A 25,148-nucleotide genomic window follows, 5' to 3' on the forward strand; every position below is an offset into this window, starting at 1 on the left:
CTGAGGGGTCAGCACTTACAACATGAAGGCTTATTGATGCATCGGCCAATGGGGAGGCTGGAACAAATTTACAGAGTGCTAAAAACACAGTAGAGAGGGATAGAGGTGAGGACCAGGGAGGCAGGGCTGCTCAAGCACTGGGAAGAGAGACAGAAAAGAAAATTTGAGACTGCAGAAGCCAACTTCTATTACAGTCCTGAATATCCTGAGCCAGCTGTGGCCAAGGTAGTAAACTGAGGCTTCATGGGCAATATCCAGTTGACAAACATATTTTATTTGACCAACACAGTGTTGGACTGCACAGTTTTTAAAACATTTTTTGACTTGGTTGCAATATTTTAAATTGAGAGATTTAATATAAAAATCCAAATTTCTGATTGCTCTTTAAAAACTAGAAGATCTTCCACCACTGGGCCCTTTATCCTTGAAGAGTTGGTGACTTACTAGGTAATCCTTGCCTTATTTGGAAAGGGCCTGAGCTTTTCAACCTACTATCCTATAGTCACCCCTATACTTTGGCAGGATATATTTGTTAGAATAGGCTAAATTTATTTAATAAATAGACCCCAAAATATAACGGTTCAAATGCAATAGAAATTTAGTCCATGGCAGATATTCCAGGTTTATGAGCAGCTCTCCTCCAAGTGATGATTCCAAGATCCAGGATTCTCCCTTCTTGGGCTCTACCACACCTAGGGCTACATCATCCTGTGTAACCAGCTGACAGTGTGTGAAGGAGACAAACCTGACTCAGCCCAAAGTAACACTTATATTACTCACACCCCATTGGTGAGAACTAGTCACATGGCCACATCAAGGTGCAAGGAAGGCTGGGAAATGTAGTCCTAGCTGGGCCAACACTTTCCAGCTAAAACTGGAAGATTTTGGTGGACAGCAAGCCATCTCTACCTTACGTGAAATTGATGGGGAGACCTCTACAGCCATTTAAATCACAGACACCCTTAGCCCAGTAGTAAATATGCAGGAGATTCCTGGGACTTAAACAAATTTCATCTGTTTCTTCCAGATATGGATCAATTGAGGCAGATCATCTCCTTAGTCCAGCTTATCTACAACCAGTGTGAAGAGATGAAATACTGCCAGAAACAGTGCTGGCATCTAAGAAGCCATGTCCATGGCCTGCTGCAGCCTCTGCAAATGCTCCAGGCCCAAGGAGAGAGGAACCTGCCCACCGAGATAACCACTGCCCCGAAACGTTTCCAGGCTGCCCTAGAGGAAGCTAAGGAGCGGATAGATAAGTTCAGCAATAAATCCAGAAGTTTCTAACAGCAGGGCATGACAGAATACTCTTCAGTGGAGTGAACAAGAGGCTGAGAGATGTCTGGGAGTTCTCACTGCTGCTTCAGGTGGATCAACGGATGCATATTTCAAGCATCAGCCCAGGAGCATTCTGGCAACAGGAAGATCAATAGGACGCAGAGGAAGACAGGAAGGTTATCCAAGGACTGAGAAGTGGTAAGGAGTTTTTTTAGATGGGAGGACTCCAAATGGGGGTATCTTAGTCTCATTTTGGTTTACCAAAAAACCAGGAAGGCTGAAGAGGTTTTAGCAGGTATCTATTCATGTAACTCAGAACTCCGGACATCCCTGGGTACAGACATGGTGGGGGCTGGTGAGATTTGAGTGTGCCCCCAGTGGCGGGGTGGGGGTGATACTGATGAGTCGTGTTTCCCTTTCCATTCTCTTTGATGTCAATCCTCCCAGCCTTAGTTTTTCCAGGACGTTCCATTAATATGTAAATTATCCAGGAAGAAAAATTCACTAATTATCTAAACAAACAGGAATTGAGTACCATGTGCCAGGCACTGTTCTAAGTGCCAGAGATTCAACACAGAGCAAAATACACAAGATCTTTGCCTTCACGGAACATAAAGTCTGCAGATAGAGGGCTAAGTAAATTATTTTATCTAAAGGCAATAAAAATCATACGCATGGTAATGAGATGGAAAGTGACAGTAGGTGCAGTGAGAGTGGTCAGGGTGACATTTGAATGGACACCTTGAATAATCAAAAGGAGTGAGTCATGTGAAGTTGAGGGAGAGGTGCATGGCCGGGAAGACGATGAATGCAAAAGCCCTGAGGTTGGAATAAATATGGCCTGTGCAAGGAACAGCCGGAAGCCAGGATGGCTTTAGTGTGGTAGGTGGAGAGATACCAGATGAAAGTGGGGAGGTAGGCCAGAAGATACAGGAGCAAGGTCATGCAGGTCCTGGTAGGCCTGATAAGAATTTTAGATTTGGGCTTCCCTGGTGGCACAGTGGTTGAGAGTCCACCTGCCGATGCAGGGGACGCGGGTTCGTGCCCCGGTCCGGGAAGATCCCACATGCCGTGGAGCGGCTGGGCCCCTGAGCCATGGCCGCTGAGCCTGCGCGTCCGGAGCCTGTGATCCGCAACGGGAGAGGCCACAACAGTGAGAGGCCCACGTACAGCAAAAAATAAAAAATAAATAAATAAATAAATAAATAAATAAAGGACACTTTCTATTACTACCATAACTTGAAGACAAGAATCACTTATCACAAATAGGTGACCACAAATAAAACCAAAACAATGTTATTAAATTCTGGCTGCATGATGCCTCCTGCCCAAAGGCCTGCAATTCAGACCGGCATTCTCTTTGTGCAGAGGAGATGTCAGCAGATTTAGGGAGGTATTAAAGACATCCAACACCAAACTGAGACTTTCTTCTTGGCGTAATCGGAAAGACTGGAATTAAAAGAAGAATAATTTTCTCACTATGTCATCTTGCATACCACTTATCCATACTTTTGGAAATACTGCCTTATGTCTTTCTTGGAAATCATAAAGTTTATTCCTTCTCAACTCCCTACACTAGTGAGTTTTTGAGAAGTAATTTTGGACTGTAGGAGACACTGTTAGTGCCTATCCAGATGGCCTCTGATCCTTTTTACCTGCTCTGCACACTCATCCCCCACTCAGCATACTTTGCTGCTAACAGCTCATGGCCGCCATCTGCAGAGGAATATCCATGGGCGCTGGAGCCCCTTGGCCCTGAGAGGTGAAAGTGCCCAGGAGCTTTATAGCCACCTGTCCCTGTCCCTGTTCCTCTCCCCCCAACCCCACCCAGTCCACGGTCATTGAACAACAGGTGTGAGTACAAAAGTCCAGCTCCTTTGCGTCGTGCAGAACAAACCCTGAGGGGTAGTTATCCTCTAGAGGTCCCCTTGGGGTCAGGCTGAGCCTGGAACTTCACCTGAAGTCACACCCTTGCTTGATTTCTTCTCCTTCTCTGTCCTGCTTCCTCTACTCCCTCACCTGGTTTCTCCTGGGAATACCTTCTTAATCCATCACTTGTACCCAAATCCGTGGCTCATGGTCTGCTTCTGGGAGAGCCCAACCTAAGGCCAACTCTGTGATAACGCCCCAAACTGGGAGGCAGGGGCTCCATTAATCCAAAACACTTAACACTTACTAAGTTGGTGGGAACCCCAGCTTCACATTCTGTTTCAACCAGAAGGGTCCTAGGTATGGTCCAACCATCCCGCCATGCCTCTGAGCCCTTTGCTTTGCTCAGTGCTTCCCAGGCAGAGCACCACAGAGGCGTAGAGCTCACAATTGTCACATCTCACCTCTGCATCCCGGTTTTCCCACCTACCCGTGGATAGCAAAGTCTGTGCAAAGGTCACTAATGTTCCCTGCCTTTGGTCGTGTCAGGCTGCACCATTCGGAAACACCTGCAGAACTCCACAGAAACATCAGCAGCACGAGCTTCCTGGTGACTAAAGACTGCGACGTGAAGGTGAGTATGGCCTTCCAGGGGCCCTTTGAGTTCGACCTGTGTGACTGTTTGGTGCTAGGAGAGGGACGCACGTTTCCCAGAGGCCTGTGCTTGCTCATTTCTCTGCCTTCAACTGAGTTCAACTCTTCCCCTGCCTGGACAGCTTCCCGTGTGCCCACCACAGGACAGACTCAGTCCTGCCTGCTCTTCTGATGCCCATCGTCCACCACTGCCCAGGCACTCAGCAGGGATGGGCTAAGAGCCATTTCCCCTTAGATGCCTGGACACCACTTCTGTGTCCCTGCAACACCCATGAGGGGATCTTCTTAAGCCCAGGTAGGCATTCAGACTCACAGGCCAGCCATAGCCCACACTTGGCACCTGGAGGCAATTAGAAGGGCATCACGCAACACAGCTTGCCAGCAGGGCAGCATCAAATCCTTCTCTCCAGCCGGAGACGCCACACCTGTCCCCACAATCCTCCAGGAGATATTCTCCTCATCCTAGGTGTGACAGAAAGAGGCTCCCCTCGGGTGGGTGCGGGGCCATCCAGGCTTAGAAGCCTCACGACTCACAGGAGTCAATATTCTTTCTTTTTTTTAGATTATTTATTTATTTATTTATTTATTTTCTTTACTTTTTTGGGTGCATCGGGTCTTAGTTGCGGCACATGGGATCTTCGTTGAGGCATGCGGGATCCTTTGCTGTGGCACGTGGGCTCTTCCTTGTGGCACATAGGCTTCTCTAGTTGCGGTGTGTGGGCTGTCTAGTTGTGACACATGGGCTTTCTAGTTGAGGTGCAAAGGCTCAGTAGTTGTGGTGTGCCAGCTTAGTTACCCCAGGGCATGTGGGATCTTAGTTCCCTGACCAGGGATTGAACCCGCATCCCCTGCATTGGAAGGCGGATTCTTTACCACTGGACCACCAGGGAAGTCCCCCAGTAGCCCTTTATAGTCCCCATCCCCCCGACCTCTTGTCTATAAACAACTTACTAATCACCTATCATTTTAAAATCAGCAGCAATATTACTTAGGAGCATAGGTAACAGTCAGCGTTTGTCAGTTTCCCAGGGGAATAGAGCTAAAAGGTCCACTGAAATTCAGATTCTCCTATGGAAGAGAAAAGGCTTCTGTTAACTCGATGTCCACAGTTCCCAAGTGCTAAAAGAATATTTTCTCTGTCATCCACAGATAGCTTTCTCTGAATAACAGAAGACGGGGCTTTTCTGCCTTTCAGATGTCTTTCCCCGTAGCTGGTGTCATATAAGTGTTCACAAAGCACGGGCCTTCTCACACCTGACTGTAACATGTGCTATTCAGCCTTTCACCCCTGGTGGCTAGCGTGGAGCCAGATGTCAGAGGATGTCAGTGCTCACTGAACATGTGAATGAAAGGAGGAGGAGCCACCTAAGTGTCTAATCCTTTTTCTGACCTTGCCCCTACTTTTGGATCCCTGGTTGCGTTTAGGGCTGGCAGCCCTCTGCACACGGATGGTGCTGATGACAGATGTGCATGGACCAAGGAGAACGCACACTCCCATGACTTGTGCTGTGGCTTCTTTAAGAGCGTGGCATTGACCGTGCAGGGTCAGTGGGGTAACAGGCTGCCTATAGGTTCAGATACAACAGAGAGGATACCCCTGTGTTGGTTTTTTGTGTGTTTTTTTGGTCTGCTTCCGAGAGAAAATGAGCCATCGGTGACTCCAGGCACCCCGTCCACACTCACTCAGTGGAGCTGAGTCGTCAACTGAGAAAGCCCTGTATCTAACATAGTAACACTAGAACAACAACATACCAAGTCTTACAGGTGCTTTATAACCATCGCCTCAAGTAATCCTCATGCCTCATTTTATAGAGAAGAAACCTCTTTGTGTTTCTCTTGGTCGTTACACCATAATAAATTGAACCCAGGATGCCAGCCAGGAGAGTAGCCACAGAGCCAGAAGACACCACTGGAAATACATCCCAAAGGAAAAAAACCATCCCCTGAAAATCATGTGTAGCACCAACCCCTTCCCTCTATCCCCCACCCGAGATGGTGCTGTTTCTTTCTGTCTCTGAGTCATTATCTAGCTTGCAGGATTTGAGTTGAGAAAACACAGACTTCCATCAGCTGACCAACTAAAGGAAAAGAAGCAGAGAGAGTCAATTCTGCCGCATACATCTCACCTCAGAGACTGGAAAATGTGTTTAATAAATATGACATAAAAGCTGAAATATACAGGTATGTTTATGTTCTCGTGCAGATTCTAACTCAGATGAACGGGACAAGAAAGTCCAAGTCAAATGCCATTAGGGAGGAGCACCTTAACTCTGTTGAATGGAATTGGGTGGTAATCAGAAAATTCACCGTGAGGACTTCCCTGGTGGTCCAGTGGTTAGGACTCTGCGCTTTCACTGCCATGGCCCAGGTTCAATCCCTGATTGGGGAACTGAGATCCCACAAGCTGCTCAGCACAGCCAAAAAGAAAATCCACTGTGTTTTCTGGAAATGGCTAGAGGGGCATGGGAAAAGGGAAACTTGTTACGGTTGTTCAGTTTCTTGGTTCTCTTTTAGCTTTGGAATCGCCCTCTGGGAAATCGCCACTGGGAAAAGCCCATTTGAAGGTAACCAGTGTGAAAGTTGGCTCAGATGGTGCTGGGATTGGGTCGCCTTCCAAGAGACTAGAAATTCCCATCAGTGCTGTCCTGGGCGCTTTGTTCTTCAGTGTGGGCATTGCCTGCGCTTGTCATTGGGGTCATTGGAAGCTCCTGTTTCTTCAGTTCTCAAAGTCCCTGGTTCCATTGCCAGCATCCAGCTGATGCCAACATCAGCATCCAGAGAGATGTGTGTGTGCCAGAGCAATTTTTAAGCCTCCCATCCTATCATTTCCATGCCAGGCTGTGATTCCAAGAAGATCTACCAGCTGGTGGCTGTGGACCGGCACCAGGAGCCAGTGGATAAAGATTGCCCTTCACAGTTGCAGGAGATCATTGATGATTGCTGTGCATATGAGCCCTCCAGGAGGCCCTGTGTTAAAGGTAGGGCTTTTTCTGGTCTAAAGAGCATGGGCCACATGTGTTACTTAACATTTGTGAAAGATTTTCCTTATGTATCACAACCAGGGGTTGTTTTGCCCTTCGGGGGACATTTGGCAATGGCTAAAGACATATTTGGCTGTCACAACTCAGGGGAGGTGGGGTGGGGTGGACATGCCATTGGCATCTAGTGGATAGAAGCTTCTCAACATCCTACAAGGCACAGGACAGCCCCCTACAACAAAGATTATCCGGCCCAGATATCAATAGCACAGGAGTTCAGAAACCCAACCCTAAGGGCATTGTTTAGTCTAAAGTTGGGTTGCGAAGGCAGATTACTCCAGCCTATATTCTTTCTCTCCCTTCCTTCTCTTTTATCAGCATCCTGGGGGTAATTTCCTCTACTCAGACTTTTTTTTTTTGCGGCACGCAGGCCTCTCACTGTTGTGGCCTCTCCCGTTGCGGAGCACAGGCTCCGGACGCGCAGGCTCAGCGGCCATGGCTCACGGGCCCAGCCGCTCCACGGCATGTGGGATCTTCCCGGACCGGGGCACGAACCCACATCCCCTGCATTGGCAGGCAGACTCCCAACCACTGTGCCACCAGGGAAGCCCTCTACTCAGACTTTTATTTCACCAGGTTATCAGCTGCTCCTCCGTTTCTTTACACCATCTCCCTCCCTGGGAATGTCTCCCTCTCCCACTCTAGATCCAAATTTCTCAGACTTTCCATGAAGCTCCAGACACAAGAGAACATGATTCACAGGCAGTAGCCCCGGATTGGGGAAATGTTTCCACTGAAGTTGCTACAGAGTTCAAAGATACAAAATAATGTTTTTCTTATCTTTATTGTGATATGTATCACAGGACAGTAGTGTATAAAATATATATGTGCAATTTTTTTTAAGTCAGAGGAAAAGAACATCACATATCCACCCCTGGTTAAAGACTAGAACATTGCTACAAACTCAGAAACCACGTATGAGTCCCTTGCTTTCACATTCCTCTCCTGGAGTAGGACAGTGGCTACTCCAATATTTGTTGACCGAATGAACTAGAAAATGAATGAATGAAGGTACTGCTAATGGTAGAGGGAAATTCATGGCTTTCCCCAGAGCCTGGGGATGAGGCTTACCACAAGTGTAAACTTTCTTTGGCATATTTTAACCTTGACAGTTCTTTCAAATTTTTCATTTAAATTATACGTTCAGGTCCATAAAAGTAGTTACTATCATGTAGTTTAGGGGAACCCATTAGTTATGTCTTTTGGTGGAGAAAAAAAAAGACATCCATCTAAACAACTCTTCTATGAAGTGGCGCTTAGTGCATTTTTTTTCAGTCTTTTTACAAATGGGCCAATGGGGGGTTGGTGTTTAAGTAATCACCCATAACGTTGTAAATGGGAATTTCACCCCTAAAATGAAATACAGCCAATACCTTTCTCCTCTAACTATATAAAACTTTTGTAAGTTGGAGACAAGACTATAACCTTCTGGCTTGTGTGTTTATTCTTTCTCTTCTAATTAGTAAACATGGCCATTAGGTGGATCATGAATGAATATACTCTCAGAACCTTTTAGAAACATTCTGTATATTTTTCACTAAGCAGCCCTCTGTGTTGTCCAGATTTTTTTGCCATGTGATATTACCTATTAATTTTTTTTTAATTTTCAAAGAATCACTCAGTGTTTGATGATGTGCCTATGTATTCATTGACAAGGAAAGCAATTCAAGATATATTTTGAGATTAAAACACAATTCCATCTATACCTAAATATACACATTTAGATAGATGACGATTTTAAACAAAGTAACTAATGACTTCTCTGGAGACAATTTTTCTTTTTTGCTTCTATGTATTGTCTAAATTTTCTGCATTGGACATGCAGTTACTTATATAACAGTGAGAATCACTCAAAATGTTTTTCATTCTATGACATTCTATGTATTTGTTTACAAAATAACATTCCTTTTCCTCATATTAACCTTGCTATAGCTCAGTAGAAGCTCCCTTAGGGGCAGGAAAAGGAAAAAAAACTACAAATGCTAATGTTGACTTTAGTGACAGGTTTGGAGGAGGAGAATATTGAAAAGTCAATTATTTGGATAATCCAAGGCTTTCAGTTGTTTACACTCTCCTCTGCTACTAGTTCCACTCAGAATTGGAAGCTGAGCAAATGAAATTCGGCAGTGTGCAGTCTGTGCCTGCGGTTTAGATTTTTAGGTCTTCCTCCTAAAGGTGAGATTTCGTCTTTCAGGGAAATGCTTGAAAAATGTTTGCTGTCAAGTGATGTGACGGTAGTTTAGTAGCAGGCAGTTTGTTGCAATGGTTTGGGATTGAAGAGACCGCGTAGGTAAGTTCTTTTGCATGAGCTCTTCAACTCACTGGAGGATATACAATATATGAACAGGATTGTCCCACTCCTCTTTACCGGCTCCGGGATACTGCGGGCAACATTTTGAAATTATTGGATTAGCTACCAGCCTTTGGATAAAGACATCTCCTTCACCAAAGACTTAGGGAGAAATAGCATAAGGCACAGTTTTAATATTTTCATCTTTCCAAAATGGACCAAGAAATCTTTCTCTTGCCACTTCCTCTCGCCACAAAATTCAAATAAAGAGCGGTAAAACCCTTCTTCCGCTTTTCTCTTTGGGCGAGAGTTGACGGACGTAGGTTTCTACCAATTGTACGAGGCCTCCTCGAGCGTGGTCCCGCCTAGTCCGTTTACGAAGGATCAGCCAATGAGAGCACCGCTGTTTCAGCCAGTGGCGACCAAAGAAAGAAGAAGAGAGGGTATTGGCCGCCGACTGGGACTGCTGCCCAATAGGAGCAGGCCGAGGCCGCAACACACGCTGGCGGATTGAGCTGCACAACCGGAAGTGGTTGTTGGCGCCAGTCCGGCGAGAGTTCTTCGAAGGAGACTGCAGCTGCTCCGGGGGTCTCGTGAGTCTGGCCGCGTCCTTTCGGTTTCAGGTGAGGTGGGCGTTTGCCTCTTCCCAGACCTTGGGCGTCTGGCTCCGGGATGACTTCCCGGGCTGGGTCCATGGACGCTGGGTCCATGGACGCCGGGCCCCGGGACGCCCCAAGATGGGCTGCGGGCCGGCCTGGAACCCGGCTGTCTGAGGAAGTTCGGCCGCTCCGGACGGCCCCAACTGTCGGGGCTGAGTCTCCCGAATCCCCGCTCTTTTGGGGTTGCTGGTGAGGGTGGGGGCGGGGAAGGCAGGAACATCGGGGATCCCGGAAGGAGCCGACTTGGCCGCGGGGCCGGAGTCACAGGTACCCGGTTTGCTCTCCAGGCAGCCGAGCCTCAGACTCATCGTCTGCAAATAACTGCCGTCCCGTGGAGCGCCCTCTACTTGCATCACTTTCAAGTTGAACGAAAGACCTATTGTTCTGTCCAACTTTATCTCACAGCAACACTGTGACGTAGACACTTTTATTATCCCCATTTTACAGAGGAGCAAGTCGAATAGGGAACCTCCTAAGGTCCCAGAGGTAGGATGTGACAGAGCAGGGATTTGAACCCAGGTCGGCCCGACTCTCCGCCGGCGCCTCTTATTCTTTTAACTGGGAGCCATCGTCCCGACTGGAGCGGACATTGGTTGAAATCTGAGTGACAAAGCTTGGGAAGATTACGGGAGGTCTAGAACCAGGCTGCTCACGGCCTGGGGCCGGGGGGGGGGGGGGGGGGGGACGGAAGCCGACGCACCGCTGCTCAGCCCCAGGCCTGGAGGGATTTGTGTTTCCCCACGTTGATTGGGAAGCTTTGCTCCAGTATGGCGCTGGTTAGAGAACTTTCTGCCGGGATGAACATGTTCTATATCTCTTGTATCTCTGTGTCAATATCGGGTGCTAATATGTTCTTAGTTGTTGGGGGATTTTTGGTTGGTTTTGTGTTTTTAGGTGGATGGTGGGTAATTCAGTAGATATTTAGCATCTGCTCTGTACTTCTTGATGTGTAGGATACACCGATGAATCAGGTTTGGATTCGGCTCTGGGCCTTTCACGTCTCATCAGAACTGGTTGTTCTCTAATCAGAGCTGGCATATGATGGGAAGAAATTTCATTTTTTAATATTTAACCATACTGAGAAGTGCACAGAATAATTTTTAAAAGACCCGTGCATTCACCACCCAGGTCTAACAAATCTTGGCTTTGACTTTTTGATAGAATTCTTTTTTTTTTTTCCTTAAAAAAAAAAATTCTGTATTCAAAACCTCATGTGTACCTCTGCACCCTTCCTCTCCTGAATTTGGTATTTTTCATGACTGGGCTTGTTTTATACTATCTTATATCTATAAGTCCATATAGTAGTGTGGTTTTGCATATTTTATAAGTGTCCTAAAATTGGAATTAATAATGGAGGTTGTTCTGTAACTGATAAAATTTTTGAGGAAATTTACCATGTTGGGGTTCTTAGAAGAGAGTGTATGGTTACATCTTGACCAGAGGTTTTGCTTCACTTTCTTCTCCATTTTGAGTTCTCTCATTCTTGTACTTCAGTTAATCAAGTATTCTAGCTTGAGCTTTTAATATTATTATCTTTTAACTGTCTTTTGTTTTCTGAAAGAGTTACTCAGGTTTATTTTCCAGTCCTTCTATTAAAGCATTTATTTTGGCTGTAAATTTTCTTTTTTAAGAGCTCTTTCTTGTTTTCTGATTTGATCTTTTTTTCCTTGGCATTCTTTTAAGTTTGGATTTGTTTATTTATTTACTTACTTCTGTTTCTTGCATTGTATTCCTTGCTTTTCTCCGAGTTTCTGCTCTTTGTCTGCTTTGGTCTCTTTCTCTCATGTTGGAGGCTTTTCTTGAATGTCAGTTGTTCTTTGGCTATTTGTTCATTTTGAGGAGAGACCCCCAGAAAACTGATTGGAAGCCCTTTATGAATGACTGAACCTTACCAACCAATGGACTTTTACTGTTAGATGTATGGGCAGAGATCCAGCCATTTTCTTGAGAGTCAGAGCTGTCAGTATTTATAGATCTTTCCTCTTGAGCTGGTTTTCTCTAGGCAACAATCCTGTAATTTCCTGCCTTGAGGCATAGAGAATGTATGTAAACCAGAATATTGCGTTCTGGATTTGTGCAGCTGGGGAGAAGGGTTGGAAGTGTCTCACACTTGTGAAAGTTTGTAGACTTTCACTTAACTCTTTGTTTTCACTGCTGGTCTTAAGTCTGTCTGGTTCAAACCTCCAGTTGTCTGCAGCATAGGGGGAGGGGTTTTTTGATTGTTTGCCTGAGGGACAGAGTAACTACTTTCACAGGCTTTCCATCTCCGTCTTTCAATGCTATCTTCTTTGGCACATGGTTTTTACAGTCCCCTCAGTGGAAATTAGCTTGCTTCTCAACAGCACACAGTCCTACCAGTTATCAGTCCGAAAAACTGATTTGTGTGTCTCATACTCTCTTTGCCTTGTACTTGTGGATCCACTGCTTTCAGTAGTTCAGTCCTTATTTTATCGATCGATTTATTTATTTATTTATTTATTTATTTATTTATTTATTTATTTATTTATTTATGGCTGCGTTGAGTCTTCATTCCTGTGCGTGGGCTTTTCTCTAGCTGCAGCGAGCGGGGTCTACTCTTGGTGGTGGTGTGCGCGCTTCTCATCGTGGTGGCTTCTCTTGTTGCCGAGCACAGGCTCTAGGCACGCAAGCTTCAGTAGTTGCGGCATGTGAGCCCTAGAGTGCATGGGCTTCAGTAGTTGCAGCACACAGGCTTCAGTACTTGTGGCTTGCGGCCTCTAGAGCACAGAATCAGTAGTTGTGGCACATGGGCTTATTTGCTCTGCAGCATGTGGGATCTTCCTGGACCAGGGATCGAACCTGTGTCTCCTGCATTAGCAGGCGTATTCTTAACCACTGTGCCACCAGGGAAGTCCCTAGATCTATTTTAAAGGTTAGTACTGTGATCACATGACTTCATGTTTTCAAAAGGCAAACAGGAAAACTGGTTATAAGTACTTATTATGGGGGAAAAAAGTCGAACAAAATCATCTCTTTAAGTTTCTCAGTTTTGCCAAGAATGATCTTAAACAGAAATATTAAAGAACAGATATGATTAGATAAAACATGTCTTATAGCTGATATATTTTACTAATACTTACAAATATTGTTTCTTCAGTGATGGCTCATGAAGCAATGAAATATGATCTTCAGGTGCAGTTAGATCATGGTGCTGCACAACAGCCTGCTCCTCCTGAAGTGGTCAGCGGCCAAGGGGGACCACCCCTGCTCCAGCCTTCTCATACTGAGGTGGTCAGCAGCCAGGAAGGACCACCCCTGTTTGAGCCTACACCTGCTGCAGTGGTCAGCAGCCAAGGGGGACCAGCCCTGCTCCAGCCCCCTCCTGATGAAGTGGTCAGCAGCCAAGAGAGACTGCCCCGGCTTCAGGCTGCTCCACAGGTATCCATTGATATGACAGAGGAGCTCTCAGGAGAAGAGACTGTGGAGAACATCAATCCAGGAGTTTCAGAGGAGAGTAGGCAGGAATCTGGTGCTAACCACACTACCCAAGTATCTTCATTGGATCCAGTGAACAGCTTCATCAGTGGGCTGCAGAGACTTCATGGCATGCTGGAATTCCTGAGACCAACTTCGGACCACAGGGTGGGGCCAGTGAGAGCTAGGAGGAGGAGTTCTGCTTCACAGAGGGCAAGAGCTGGAGGGTCTCACAGGACAAACAGTGCCAGGTAAATATATGTATAAACAGTAGGATTAGTGCCAGATTGGGAATTATGAACCTTAGGCTGTGATCGTAGCCCCAGTGCTGCCAAGAATTGGCGTTGTGACTTGGCAAGTCAGGTGACCTTTCTGAACCCCCGTTACCTCATAAGTCAGATGAAAATAAAAGTGCTTGCCTTATTTACTTCACAAAGTAATGGAGGGGACAAGTTACACTGATATGTTTTGAAAACTCAGTGGTAGTTTGTTGGCAGCGGTTTCTGTAGAGGCTGGCTTTTCTTCAGATCGTTTGTCTCTTGTACATCAAAAAAATATTTAACTTGCAAGGCCACTCCACTCACCCATGTTTCATTGTTCTCCACTTAGTGGTGCAGTAGATTTTGGAAGATGGGCAGGCTGGATTTAGAGAAGCCTTGTGAAAAGTAGAGTGTGAATTAATTTAGAGCTTATCTGACTAAGTGAGAAACATTCTAGCCCTCTTCACCTGATACTGTGTTGTAGAGTTAAAAATAATTTTCTTCCATAGGTTTTGGTTTGAATTTGCCTCTTGAAGGGCTTAGCCGTCAGGTCTTGACAGAGTTGTTATGAAGAACAACAATTATCTATGCCTTACCTGTTTTTTCACTTCCTCCAGCTTTTTTTGAAATACTTTGTTTCACATTTGGGCTTCTAAGTATCTTCATAATGTTGAAATTGAATTCAACCTTTTCATTTTAAATATGAAGGAAACTCGGACCCTGAGAGAGTGGTTTGTTCAGGGTCTCATAGCGACAGCACTGAGGAGGTTAGAGCTGGTGTTGGAACTTGAATCTGACTGTTGTCAACAAAAACAGATAGAGGAAGCTTCAGTCAGACCCATTTGTTTTCTAACACTGTGAAAATAATGAGGTGACAATAAAAAGTGGTAGCTGGGCCATCTAATACCTATGTTTTACAAATGAGGAAGATGATGGGGTGATTTGTGATTTGACTGGGATAACTGTGGAACTGGACTGTGCCTTCTGATTCTGGATTTCAGCATCCTTTTCCATGGATCCTGCTGATTACTGTATCAGGGCCTGCTATTACTGTGGCTTCAGTCTCTGTAATGCCTGGTCACTGCTGGATGTGATCCATCAAGGGTGAGAGGTGCCTAGTTCTGTGTTGACAAGAGTTGCAAATGTATGCTACTCTGTTATTTTAAGATGCCGTTTACTCGGATTTTGAAAGCAAAGTAGGATTTCATACATTTGTGTCATAGGTGAAAGTACCTTGTAGTGCAATTTGGGGTCCCTGTTGAAGTAAGGGGGCTGAGAGTTGAGAGTGGTGTCCCCAAGAACTGTCAAGAGGCCTCTTGCAGTAGTCCTCACGCTTGGTTGTTCATCCACTCATGAGCAGGCGGGGGTGGAGATTGCTCTTGGTCAGGGACTTTTGTGTTACCCAGCTCACAGGAGAGTGACACTTATAAACCAGATGCCAATTTACAGAGAAAATTAGAAACACCACAGAGACCAAATTCTCTTGTTGGCATGGTCAGCATGATTCACCTAGGGGATGCTGCCACACTGAAGCCAGACTCTAATCAGAAAATAGCTTGATGTGCGTAGAATCTCTGCTCAGGGACTGAGCTACAGAATTTAGATGTTAAATGATGTCAGTTAAGCTATTTGACTGACGGTCATATGTTTGTCTCCACAAAGAGAATAAACCTTAAAGGCAAGGAATTATGCAGTTCAGTGGAGAGAACATGGATTCTGGAGCCAGATAAATGTGGCGTTAAAATTCTTTTTCCTTTAAATTGTGTTGTAAACAAATTCCACACTAAATTCACATAAAAGTCTGAGCTTTTCCAGGACATATTGCTTATACCTTCTGAATTTCTTGAGGTGAATTTCTCATTATGGTGTTTGACATTACTCACCCGACAGACCATTCCTGGGCCAGGTGCTGAGAGCCAAAATTGGGGAAACCTGCATAGTGGGATATTTTTCCCAACTACTTCTCAGCCAAGGTCACAAACTCCTTTCCTGTTTCTTTGTTTGAGGCTGCTTGATTCTGACAGCCAGCATCATCACTTATTCATCAAATATTTGTAACACTCCACTATGTGAGAGACTGAACTTTTGCCTTGAAGATACGTTGGTGAACAGGACAGATCAGGGTACCGTTTCTCTTGGAGCTTATGGAATCTAGGACTATAGAGGGTAAGCAAGGGGCAAGAACTTACTATACTGTTATTTAATTCAGAGATGATAAGTGCGGGAAAAAAGGAGAATTTCTTGGGTTCTAAGACTGTACTCCTAGCACTGCCTCCCAGTTGCTCTTCATAGTTCGTCTTTTATATGTCCCCGCCTGACCTTGGAAATGCCTCTTTTGCTATGTAAAAGCAATATTAATGAGTGGTTTTTTAAAAAATAGTCAATCACTTAATTTTTTACTGGTTTCTATGCAGAATGCTATTGATATGCACGTAATAGCCTAACTTTATTATGTATTTCATTTGGTTAAAATGTTCTTAGGAAATACTGTTCTTATATTCTTATTCTCATGAGTAGCTATAGCTGCTGTTCATGCACAGTTCCTAAAATAAGTTTGTAAACTTGGTTAGCATTTTTTTTTGAAAAGGAAACCTGAGTGACATCAGTGAAAACGGCAGAGTAAGGACCCCAGAAAATTCTCTCCATAAAATCATTGAAACAGGGCTTCCCTGGTGGCGCAGTGGTTGGGAGTCTGCCTGTCAATGCAGGGGACATGGATTCGAGCCCTGGTCTGGGAAGATCCCACATGCCATGGAGCAACTAAGCCCGTGTGCCAGCTACTGAGCCTGCACGTCTGGAGCCTGTGCTCCGCAACGGGAGAGGCCGCGACAGTGAGAGGCCCGCGCACCGCGATGAAGAGTGGCCCCCGCTCGCCGCAACTGGAGAAAGAAAGCCCTCACACAGAAACGAAGACCCGACACAGCCATAAATAAATAAATAAATTTATTTTTTAAAAAAATAATTGAAACAACTGGCAAAATTTATCAAAATCAACTTTTCAGTACTCTGGAAATTAACCAAATACTTGTAGCAATTCAGTGAGTGATTCTCAAACCAGCTGAATCTCAGTAAGAACTGTAAGCTTTGTGGCATTCCCTATTCCCATCCCCTTCTTCAGCTTCATAGTAGTCTTTTTTTAAAAAAAAAAATTTATTTATTTATTTGGCTGCGTTGGGTCTTAGTTGCAGCATGTGGGATCTTTCATTGTGGCACGCGGACTTCGTTGCCCCACGGCATGTGGGATCTTAGTTCCCCGACCAGGGAGCGAACCCATGCTCCCTGCATTAGAAGGCTGATTCTTAACCACTACTATCGAGGGACTTACTATGAAGTCCCTCCATAGTAGTCTTGAAAACTAAATGCCTGCAATCACAGTGAAAAGGCAGCAGTCTGGAAGCAACTAGAGAGAGTAGAATGGAATTGGAGGTCCTTCAAAGCCTCATCCCCAGAGAATTCTCTTCCTTTGACCTGTTTGTTGGTTTCCTGGAAGATCCCACTTGAAAGGCAATCCCTGGCTTGTCCAGTTCGAAAATTCTAAAGCCTTTTCCCCAGGGTCTGCCTGTGGCAGTGGATGACCACTGGGGCAAACATTAGACTAACCAAAAAGCTTAAAAGGAAAAGGTGGAGAATGAGATCTTCCTATGGGGTTTTGAAAAGTTCTGACATATTCCTGGGAATCTAGAAGGCCACATACATGCCCAGGGCTGTGTGCAGCTGGGCCCACAATCAGGAAAGACCTAGGAAGGCACTAAGCTCTCAACTCTGGCTGACTTTGAGGCTCTGCATAAGCAGGAAATGAAGGCTGAGGCAGAATTGTCACCTGCCTGGCTGATTATTGATGATGTGTCCCAACACACACATCAAGTCTCTCACCAAAGACTGGGAGGTGTACTGATTCCAAGTGTTTAAGGAAATCTCTGTCTAGTCATGAACTGAACACTAAGCTAACCAAACAGAAACTTCAGTGGCCACACACAACAAAGAATGCAAACTTTATAGAATTAACTTCAGAAAAGTCACTAAACCAATAGTAACAACTATAAGAAATAGCAACAACAACAAACCCTGGGAATGGGTGAAATCTCATTTCCAGAGTTACCACATTATATTATTTGAAACGTCCAGTTTTCAAGAAAAAATAAGATATGTAAAGAAAGTATAACCAAAACATAGGAAGAAAAAATAGAAACTGTACATGAAGAAGCCAAGATGTTGGACTTACTAGACCAACTTTAAATCTGCTATTTAAATATATTCAAAGAACTAAAGCAAAGTATAAAACAACAAAATAGACAATATCAATAAAGAGACTGAAGTTATAAAAATGTATAAAATAGAAATACTGGAGTTGACACAGTAAATGGAAAAAAATCACTAGAGAGCTCAACAGCAGGTTTGAGCAGGCAAAAGAGAGAACTTTTGTCCTTCTTTGACATTTTTGACTTGAAAAGTGGCTCAAAATAAGAGATGAGACAATGATGACCATAGCCAGGCTTCATACCTTCAAAAGACCTTGGTCTTAGTAGCTGCAGAAGCAGAATCCCGTGAGGCCATATTTGATCAATAGGGCCCTTTTAGGGCTTCCCTGGTGGCACAGTGGTTGAGAGTCCGCCTGCTGATGCAGGGGACAGGGGTTCGTGCCCTGGTCCGGGAGGATCCCATATGCCACGGATCGGCTGGGCCCGTGGGCCATGGCCGCTGGGCCTGTGCATCCTGAGCCTGTGCTCTGCAATGGGAGAGGCCACGGCAGTGAGAGGCTGGCGTACCGAAAAAAAAAATAGGGCCCTTTTTCATCTTGCCCACTCTCTTTTCAGCCCCCTAATATCAGCAGACAAATTGCTGAGTCAGCCCTCCCTCCCTCCCTCCCTTTCGTTATATTAATGAGTCATGTCTTTAAAAGGTATTGACAAAAGAAATGCCAGTAAAGTAGGATTAGCTTTTAGCAGAGGGGTCAGGCTTCAGTGTGGGCTAATGGAATACTTGAGTGGAAAGAGCATGTCTAGTCCAGTCAGCACCTGCCTGAATCTCTATTCCTACTTCAGCGTTCAAAGGCAGCATTTAATGGCCTGGTGATGCATTAAAATGACTAGGATTTACCTCCAAATTACTGTGGATTATTCTTGTGATGATGGTGCATTGTACAAGAATTCTGTTGTCTTTCTGCATATATAGGTTGAGATCACCGCTGGATGCTTACTTTCAAGTGAGCAGGACGCAGCCTCATTCGCCAGCCACCTCTTATGGTTCAGAGACTAGGAATCCTGTCTCTGAAGACTTGCAGGTATCAGGTAGTTCTGACAGTGACAGCTCCACAGAGTATGAAGAGGGAGTTGTCCAGGCAGAGGAACCTAGAGCTGTTGTTTTAGAAGGTGAGTGTTTTATCCAGATTTGATCCACAAGGTCAACATCTGGAAAGCTTAGACTCCAGAAGGCTAGAAACTCTAGACTAGTGTTTTAATACTTTGCCTTTTCACCCCAAATGTCATAGATTAATGCTTTATAGTACAGAGCTTTCACTGGCCATAACTATATAGAGAGGATTTGATCTGGCTTGCAATTTAATGTGATTTGTGACCCATTGAGTTGGTCACTTTATAATGGCATTTTACATTCCCTTTCGTTTTCTTAGACATTTGAGAAGGAAGTAGATTATTTAAAAGAAAAGCTTTGTAAATTCAGCACCCTGTCTAGTCCGGTACTTTTTAAGTCCTAGTGTAATGTTACGTGTTGTGCAAGTGGAAGTTTATTTAACAGTAGATGCGCAGAGACCCTTTAAGCATATGCTTGTATTAAAAAACTCTCTGGGGACTTCCCTGGTGGCACAGTGAATAAGAATCCGCCTGCCAATGCAGGGGACACGGATTCGATCCCTGGTCTGGGAGGATCCCACGTACTGCGGAGCAACTAAGCCCACGAGCCACAACTACTGAAGCTCACACGCCTAGAGCCCATGCTCCGCAACAAGAAAAGCCACCACAAGGAGAAGCCTGCGCACCACAATGAAGAGTAGCCCCCGGTCGCCACAACTAGAGAAAGCCCGTGCGCAGCAACAAAGACCCAACGCAGCCAAAAATAAATAAAATTAAATCTTTACCCAGAAAAAAAACAAAAACCAAAAAACCTATCTGATACCCTACACTGTGGTCTTCTCACACTAAAGGGGACCAAGGCTTGGAGAAATGGCTTTCCAGGTCTGTGATAGGAAATATACAAGATGGGCCTAGGGCATTTTATTGTGCTGGAAAGCAAGGAAGCCGTCTGAGTCTTACACAGTTACATCAGTAGGCACAGGTGCAACCCTGAAAGAGATCCTACTGGCCTAAGTTGGGACAGTTTGAGCATTAAAAAGAATAATGAATGTATTCTTAGATTACAGATTGAAATACATCAAATCTGTGTGAATCTATAAATTCATAATTGTGCACTTTTTAAAAAAAAAAAAAAACCTAACTTATCACCATAATAAGTTATTAGAGCCCTAACTCATTGCTCTGAAAACTGTTGAATAGAGGATTAAGCATTTATCCTGCCTTTCCTACGTGAACTGTATCCAGAAAACCAAATAGTTGATGGAGAAGGTCTTTTAAGTGTTTGTTTGTTTGTTTGTTTTTTGTTTTTGTTTTTGTTTTTCGATATGCGGGCCTCTCACTGTTGTGGCCTCTCCCGTTGCGGAGCACAGGCTCCGGACGCGCAGGCTCAGTGGCCATGGCTTATGGGCCCAGCCGCTCCGCGGCATGTGGGATCTTCCTGGACCGGGGCACGAACCTGTGTCCCCTGCATCGGCAGGTGGACTCTCAACCACTGCGCCACCAGGGAAGCCCTGTTTGTTTGTTTTTAAGACTTTTTTTTTTTTTAGAGTAGTTTATGGTTCACAACAAAGCTGAAAGGAAGCTAGAGAGATCTCCCATATGCACCTGCCCCCCTCCCTCCCCCACACATACATGCACTGCCTCTCCATTATTGGCATCATTCACCAGAATGGTGCGTTAGTTACACACTGTAATCACTCGAAGTCTTTGGTTTACCTTGGGGTTTACTGTTGGTGTTGCACATTCTATAAGTTTGGACAAATGTATAATGACATACATCCATCATTATAATATATACAGTATTTTCAGTGCCCTAAAGATTCTCTATGCTCTGCCTATTCTTCCCTTCCACCCACCCCCTAAGGAAGTTTTTTTTAATAGAAAAATTCCAGCTAGTAATTGTAGCATGAATGATAGGGGGGAAAATTATCATTTTGTGACTCCTAATGCATTGATGTATCTAGTCAAAGATCATCAGTGACTCTTCAAACCATTAGATTGGAAGGTTGGTGGGAGTCTTTTTAATAGAGGGACCAGGCTGACACCACCTGAACCCACTGATCAATCTTAGCATTTCAGAAAGTGAAACCACCAGATTTTATGTGCCTCTTGATGTGCTGCAATCAGAAATGTCCAGGGCTTCCCTGGTGGCGCAGTGGTTAACAATCCACCTGCCAGTGCAGGGGACACGGGTTCAATCCCTGGTCCGGGAAGATTCCACATGCCATGGAGCAACTAGACCCGTGAGCCACAGCTACTGAGCCTGCGCATCTGGAGCCTGTGCCCCGCAACAAGAGAGGCCACAATAGTGAAAGGCCCGCGCACCGTGATGAAGAGTGACCCTCGCACCACAATGAAGAGTGGCCCCCACTTGCCGCAACTAGAGAAAGCCCTCACACGAAACGAAGACCCAACACAGCCAAAAAAAAAAAGACATCATTAAAAGAGTGAGATGGCAACCCACTGACTAGAGAAAACATTCATAATACATATATCCAGAAAAGGGCTTATATCTAGAATACATAAATAACTTCTACAACCTTATAGAAAAATGGGCCGAAGATTTGCAAAGGTATTTCCAAAACAAGATAGCTAAATGTCCAATAAATATATACAGAGATTTGATTAGTCATCAGGGAAATACAGATTAAAACCACAGTGTGGTAACTGATGTGCACCCACCGCAACAGCTAAAATTTAAAAGACTGACAATATCAAGTATTGGGAAGGATATAAAGCAACCAGACCTCTCATAGAGTACTGGTGGGAGTGTAAATTTTTTTTTTTAATTCTGCTTGTAAGAGGTTCACTTTATTTATTTTTTTATTGAAGCATAGTTGATTTACAATGTTGTGTTAGTTTCTGCTGTACAGCAAAGAGATTCAGTTATACATATATATATGTATATTCTTTTTTTATATATTCTTTTCCATTATGGTTTATCATAGGATATTTATTTATCTATTTATTTATTTTTGGCTGTGTTGGGTCTTTGTTGCTGCACGTGGGCTTTCTCTTGTTGCGGTGCCTGGGCTTCTCGTTGCGGTGGCTTCTCGTTGCTGAGAATGGGCTCTAGGTGTGCGGGCTTCAGTAGTTGTGGCACGTGGGCTTAGTTGCTCCGTGGTATGTGGGATCCTTCCAGACCAGGGATTGAACCCATGTCCCCTGCATTGGTAGGCGGATCCTTAACCACTGCACCACCAGGGAGGTCCCTCTTCTGCCCTTTTTTTTTTCTTTGCATTTTTGAGTGTTTTATTTATATCAAATTGGATAAAATGTGTGTATTTCTCAGACAGAAAAGACATGTCGAGGTAGAAACGTACCTTTCAACTATTCATGGGTACACAAGTACACTGGGGAGATTGTAAAAGTGCAGATTGTGATTCACCGGACTGTGATTCAGTCCGGTAGGCCTGAGTTCTATTTTTTTGGGGGGGGGGGGGTTTGAGTAATTTTTATTTAAAATTTTTATTTCCTTGTATCTTTTTTTTTACTTATTTATTAGAGTATAATTGCTTTACAGTGGTGTGTTAGTTTCTGCTTTATAACAAAGTGAATCAGTTATACATATACATATGTTCCCATATCTCTTCCCTCTTGTGTCTCCCTCCCTCCCACCCTCCCTATCCCACCCCTCCAGGCGGTCACAAAGCACCGAGCTGATCTCCCTGTGCTATGTGGCTGCTTCCCACTAGCTATCTACCTTACATTTGGTAGTGTTTATATGTCCATGCCTCTCTCTCGCTTTGTCACAGCTTACCCTTCCCCCTCCCCATATCCTCAAGTCCATTCTCTAGTAGGTCTGTGTCTTTATTCCTGTCTTACCCCTAGGTTCTTCGTGACATTTTTTTTTCCCCTTAAATTCCATATATATGTGTTAGCATACGGTATTTGTCTTTCTCTTTCTGACTTACTCTGCCCATTTTTTGATTGGGTTGTTTTTTTGTTGTTGAGTTGTATGAGCTGTTTGTATATTTTGGAAATTAAGCCCATGTCAGTCGCATCTTTTGCAGATATTTTCTCCCATTCTGTAGGTTGTCTTTTCATTTTGCTTATGGTTTCCTTTGCTGTACAAAAGCTTGTAAGTTTGATTAGGTCCCATTTATTTAGTTTTGTTTTTATTTCTATTGCTTTGGGAGACTGACCTAAGAAAACATTGGTATGATTTGTTTTGCCTATGATCTCTTCTTAGGAGTTTTATGGTGTCATGTTTTATCTTTAAGTCTTTTGAATTTATTTTAGTGTATGGTGAGAAGGTGTGTTCTAACTTCATTTATTTACATATGGCTGTCCAACTTTCCCAACACCACTTGCTAAAGAGACTGTCTTTTTCCCATTGTATATTCTTGCCTCCTTTGTTGAAGATTAATTGACTGTAGGTGTGTGGGTTTATTTGTGGGCTCTATTTTCTGTTCCATTGATCCATATGTCTGTTTTTGTGCCAATACCATGCTGTTTTGATTACTGTAGCTTTGTGGTATTGTCTGAAGTCTGGGAGGGTTATGCCTCCTGCTTCATTCTTTTTTTTCAGGATTGCTTTGGCAATTCTGGGTCTTTTATGGTTCCATATAAATTTTAGGATTATTTGTTCTAGTGCTGTGAAAAATGTCATGGGTAATTTGATAGGGATTGCATTAAATCTGTAGGCTGCTTTGGGTAGTATGGCCATTTTAGCAGTATTAATTCTTCCAGTCCAAGAGCATGGGATATCTTTCCATTTCTTTGAATCATCTTCAGTTTCCTTTATTAATGTTTTATAGTTCTCAGTGAATAAGTCTTTTTCCTCCTTAGTCAGGTTTATTTCTAAATATTTTATTTTGGGGGGTGTGATTTTTTTCTTTCTTCTTTTTGGCCACACAGCATGCGGGATCTTAGTTCCCTGACCGGGGATTGAACTCATGCCCCATGCAGTGGAAGTGCGGAGTCTTAACCATTGGACTGCCAGGGAAGTCCCTTGCGGGTGTGATTTTTAAAAGGTATTGTATTTTTACATCCCCTTTCTGATACTTCATTGTTAGTGTAAAATGCAACTGATTTCTGTATGTTAATCTTGTATCCTGCTACCTTGCTGAATTCCTTTATCAGTTCTAGTAGTTTTTGTGTGGAGTCCTTAAGATTTTATATATATAGTATCATATTATGTGCATATAATGACAGTTTTACCTCTTCCCTTCCAATTTGGATACCTTTTATTTCTTTTTCTTGTCTGATTGCTGTGGCTAGGACTTCCAGTACTATGTTGAATAGAAGTGGTGAGAGTGGGCATCCTTGTCTTGTTCCAGATTTTAGCAGGAATGCTTTCAGCTTTTCACCATTGAGTATTATATTGTCTGTGAGTTTGTCATAAACAGACATGTTTATGACAAAAAACATGTTCTTGTTTTTTGAGGAAGGCATGTATCGCTTGAACTTCTCTGTAAGAACTGCTTTTGCTGCATCCCATAGATTTTGTATGGTTGTGTTTTCATTGTCATTTGTCTCAAGGTATTTTTTAATTTCCTGTTTGATTTCATCATTGACCCATTGGTTTTTTAGTAGCATGTTGTTTAGTTTCCATGCAATCGTTTTTTTCTCATTTCTTTTTCTGTGGTTGATTTCTAGTTTCATGCTGTCGTGGTCACAAAAGATGCTTGAGATAATTTCTAAAAATATCAATTAAGTCTAACAGTTCCGTTGTATCATTTAGGATCTCTGTTTGCTGTATTGATTTTCAGTCTAGAAGATCCGTCCATTGATGTGAGTGGGGTGTTAAAGTCTCCTACTATTATTGTATTCCTGTCAGTCTCTCCCTTTATGTCTGTTAATTGTGTTTTATGTATTTTGATGCTTCTATATTAGGTGCATATATGTTGATGAGTTAAAATCCTCTTCTTGTGTTGATCCTTTTATCATTATATAGTGTCCTTTATCTTTCCTTATGGCCTTTTTCTTAAAGTCTATTTTGATATGAGTATTGCAACCCCCACTTTCTTATCATTTCTGTTAGCACCATATATCTTTTTCCATCCCCTCACTTTCAATCTGTATGTGTGCTTTGCCCTAAAGTGGGTCTCTTGTAGGCAGCATATTGTAGGCTTTTGTTGTTTCTATCCAGTCTGCCACTCTGTGTCTTTTGATTGGAGCATTTAGTCCATTGACATTTAAAGTAATTTTTTTTAAAAGAAATATACGATTTATTTATTTGTTTGTTTATTTATTTATTTTGCGGTACACGGGCCTCTCACTGCTGTGGCCTCTCCCGTTGCGGAGCACAGGCTCCGACGCGCAGGCCCAGCGGCCATGGCTCACGGGCCCAGCCGCTCCGCGGCACATGGGATCCTCCCGGACCGGGGCACGAACCCGTGTCCCCTGCATCGGCA

At 43.9% G+C, this 25,148-nt stretch overlaps 2 protein-coding genes across 2 annotated transcripts in view; both read left to right on the top strand.

Moving 5' to 3' along the window:
* Nucleotides 1-1,029: 1,029 nt before the first annotated feature.
* On the top strand, nucleotides 1,030-7,212 carry MLKL (mixed lineage kinase domain like pseudokinase). Its single transcript, XM_027119916.1, is given in 8 exon segments — nucleotides 1,030-1,273; nucleotides 1,276-1,476; nucleotides 2,962-3,040; nucleotides 3,697-3,781; nucleotides 5,832-5,847; nucleotides 5,850-5,982; nucleotides 6,316-6,365; nucleotides 6,639-7,212. Coding segments are annotated over 8 exon segments (1,137 nt in total). The 3' UTR covers nucleotides 6,968-7,212.
* RFWD3 (ring finger and WD repeat domain 3) overlaps nucleotides 6,675-25,148 on the top strand; it is a 43,037-nt gene continuing 24,563 nt past the window's right edge. The window contains exons 1-4 of the mRNA XM_027119287.1: nucleotides 6,675-6,779; nucleotides 9,440-9,752; nucleotides 12,904-13,471; nucleotides 18,653-18,849. Coding sequence (XP_026975088.1) covers nucleotides 12,906-13,471; nucleotides 18,653-18,849 — 763 coding nt within the window. The 5' untranslated portion in view covers nucleotides 6,675-6,779; nucleotides 9,440-9,752; nucleotides 12,904-12,905. The remainder of the gene's footprint in view (nucleotides 6,780-9,439; nucleotides 9,753-12,903; nucleotides 13,472-18,652; nucleotides 18,850-25,148) is intronic.

This window comes from Aethalodelphis obliquidens, unplaced genomic scaffold, assembly GCF_003676395.1.
Source record: "Aethalodelphis obliquidens isolate GAN/ISIS:26980383/991018 unplaced genomic scaffold, ASM367639v1 scaffold20, whole genome shotgun sequence".
NCBI lineage: Eukaryota > Metazoa > Chordata > Mammalia > Artiodactyla > Delphinidae > Aethalodelphis > Aethalodelphis obliquidens.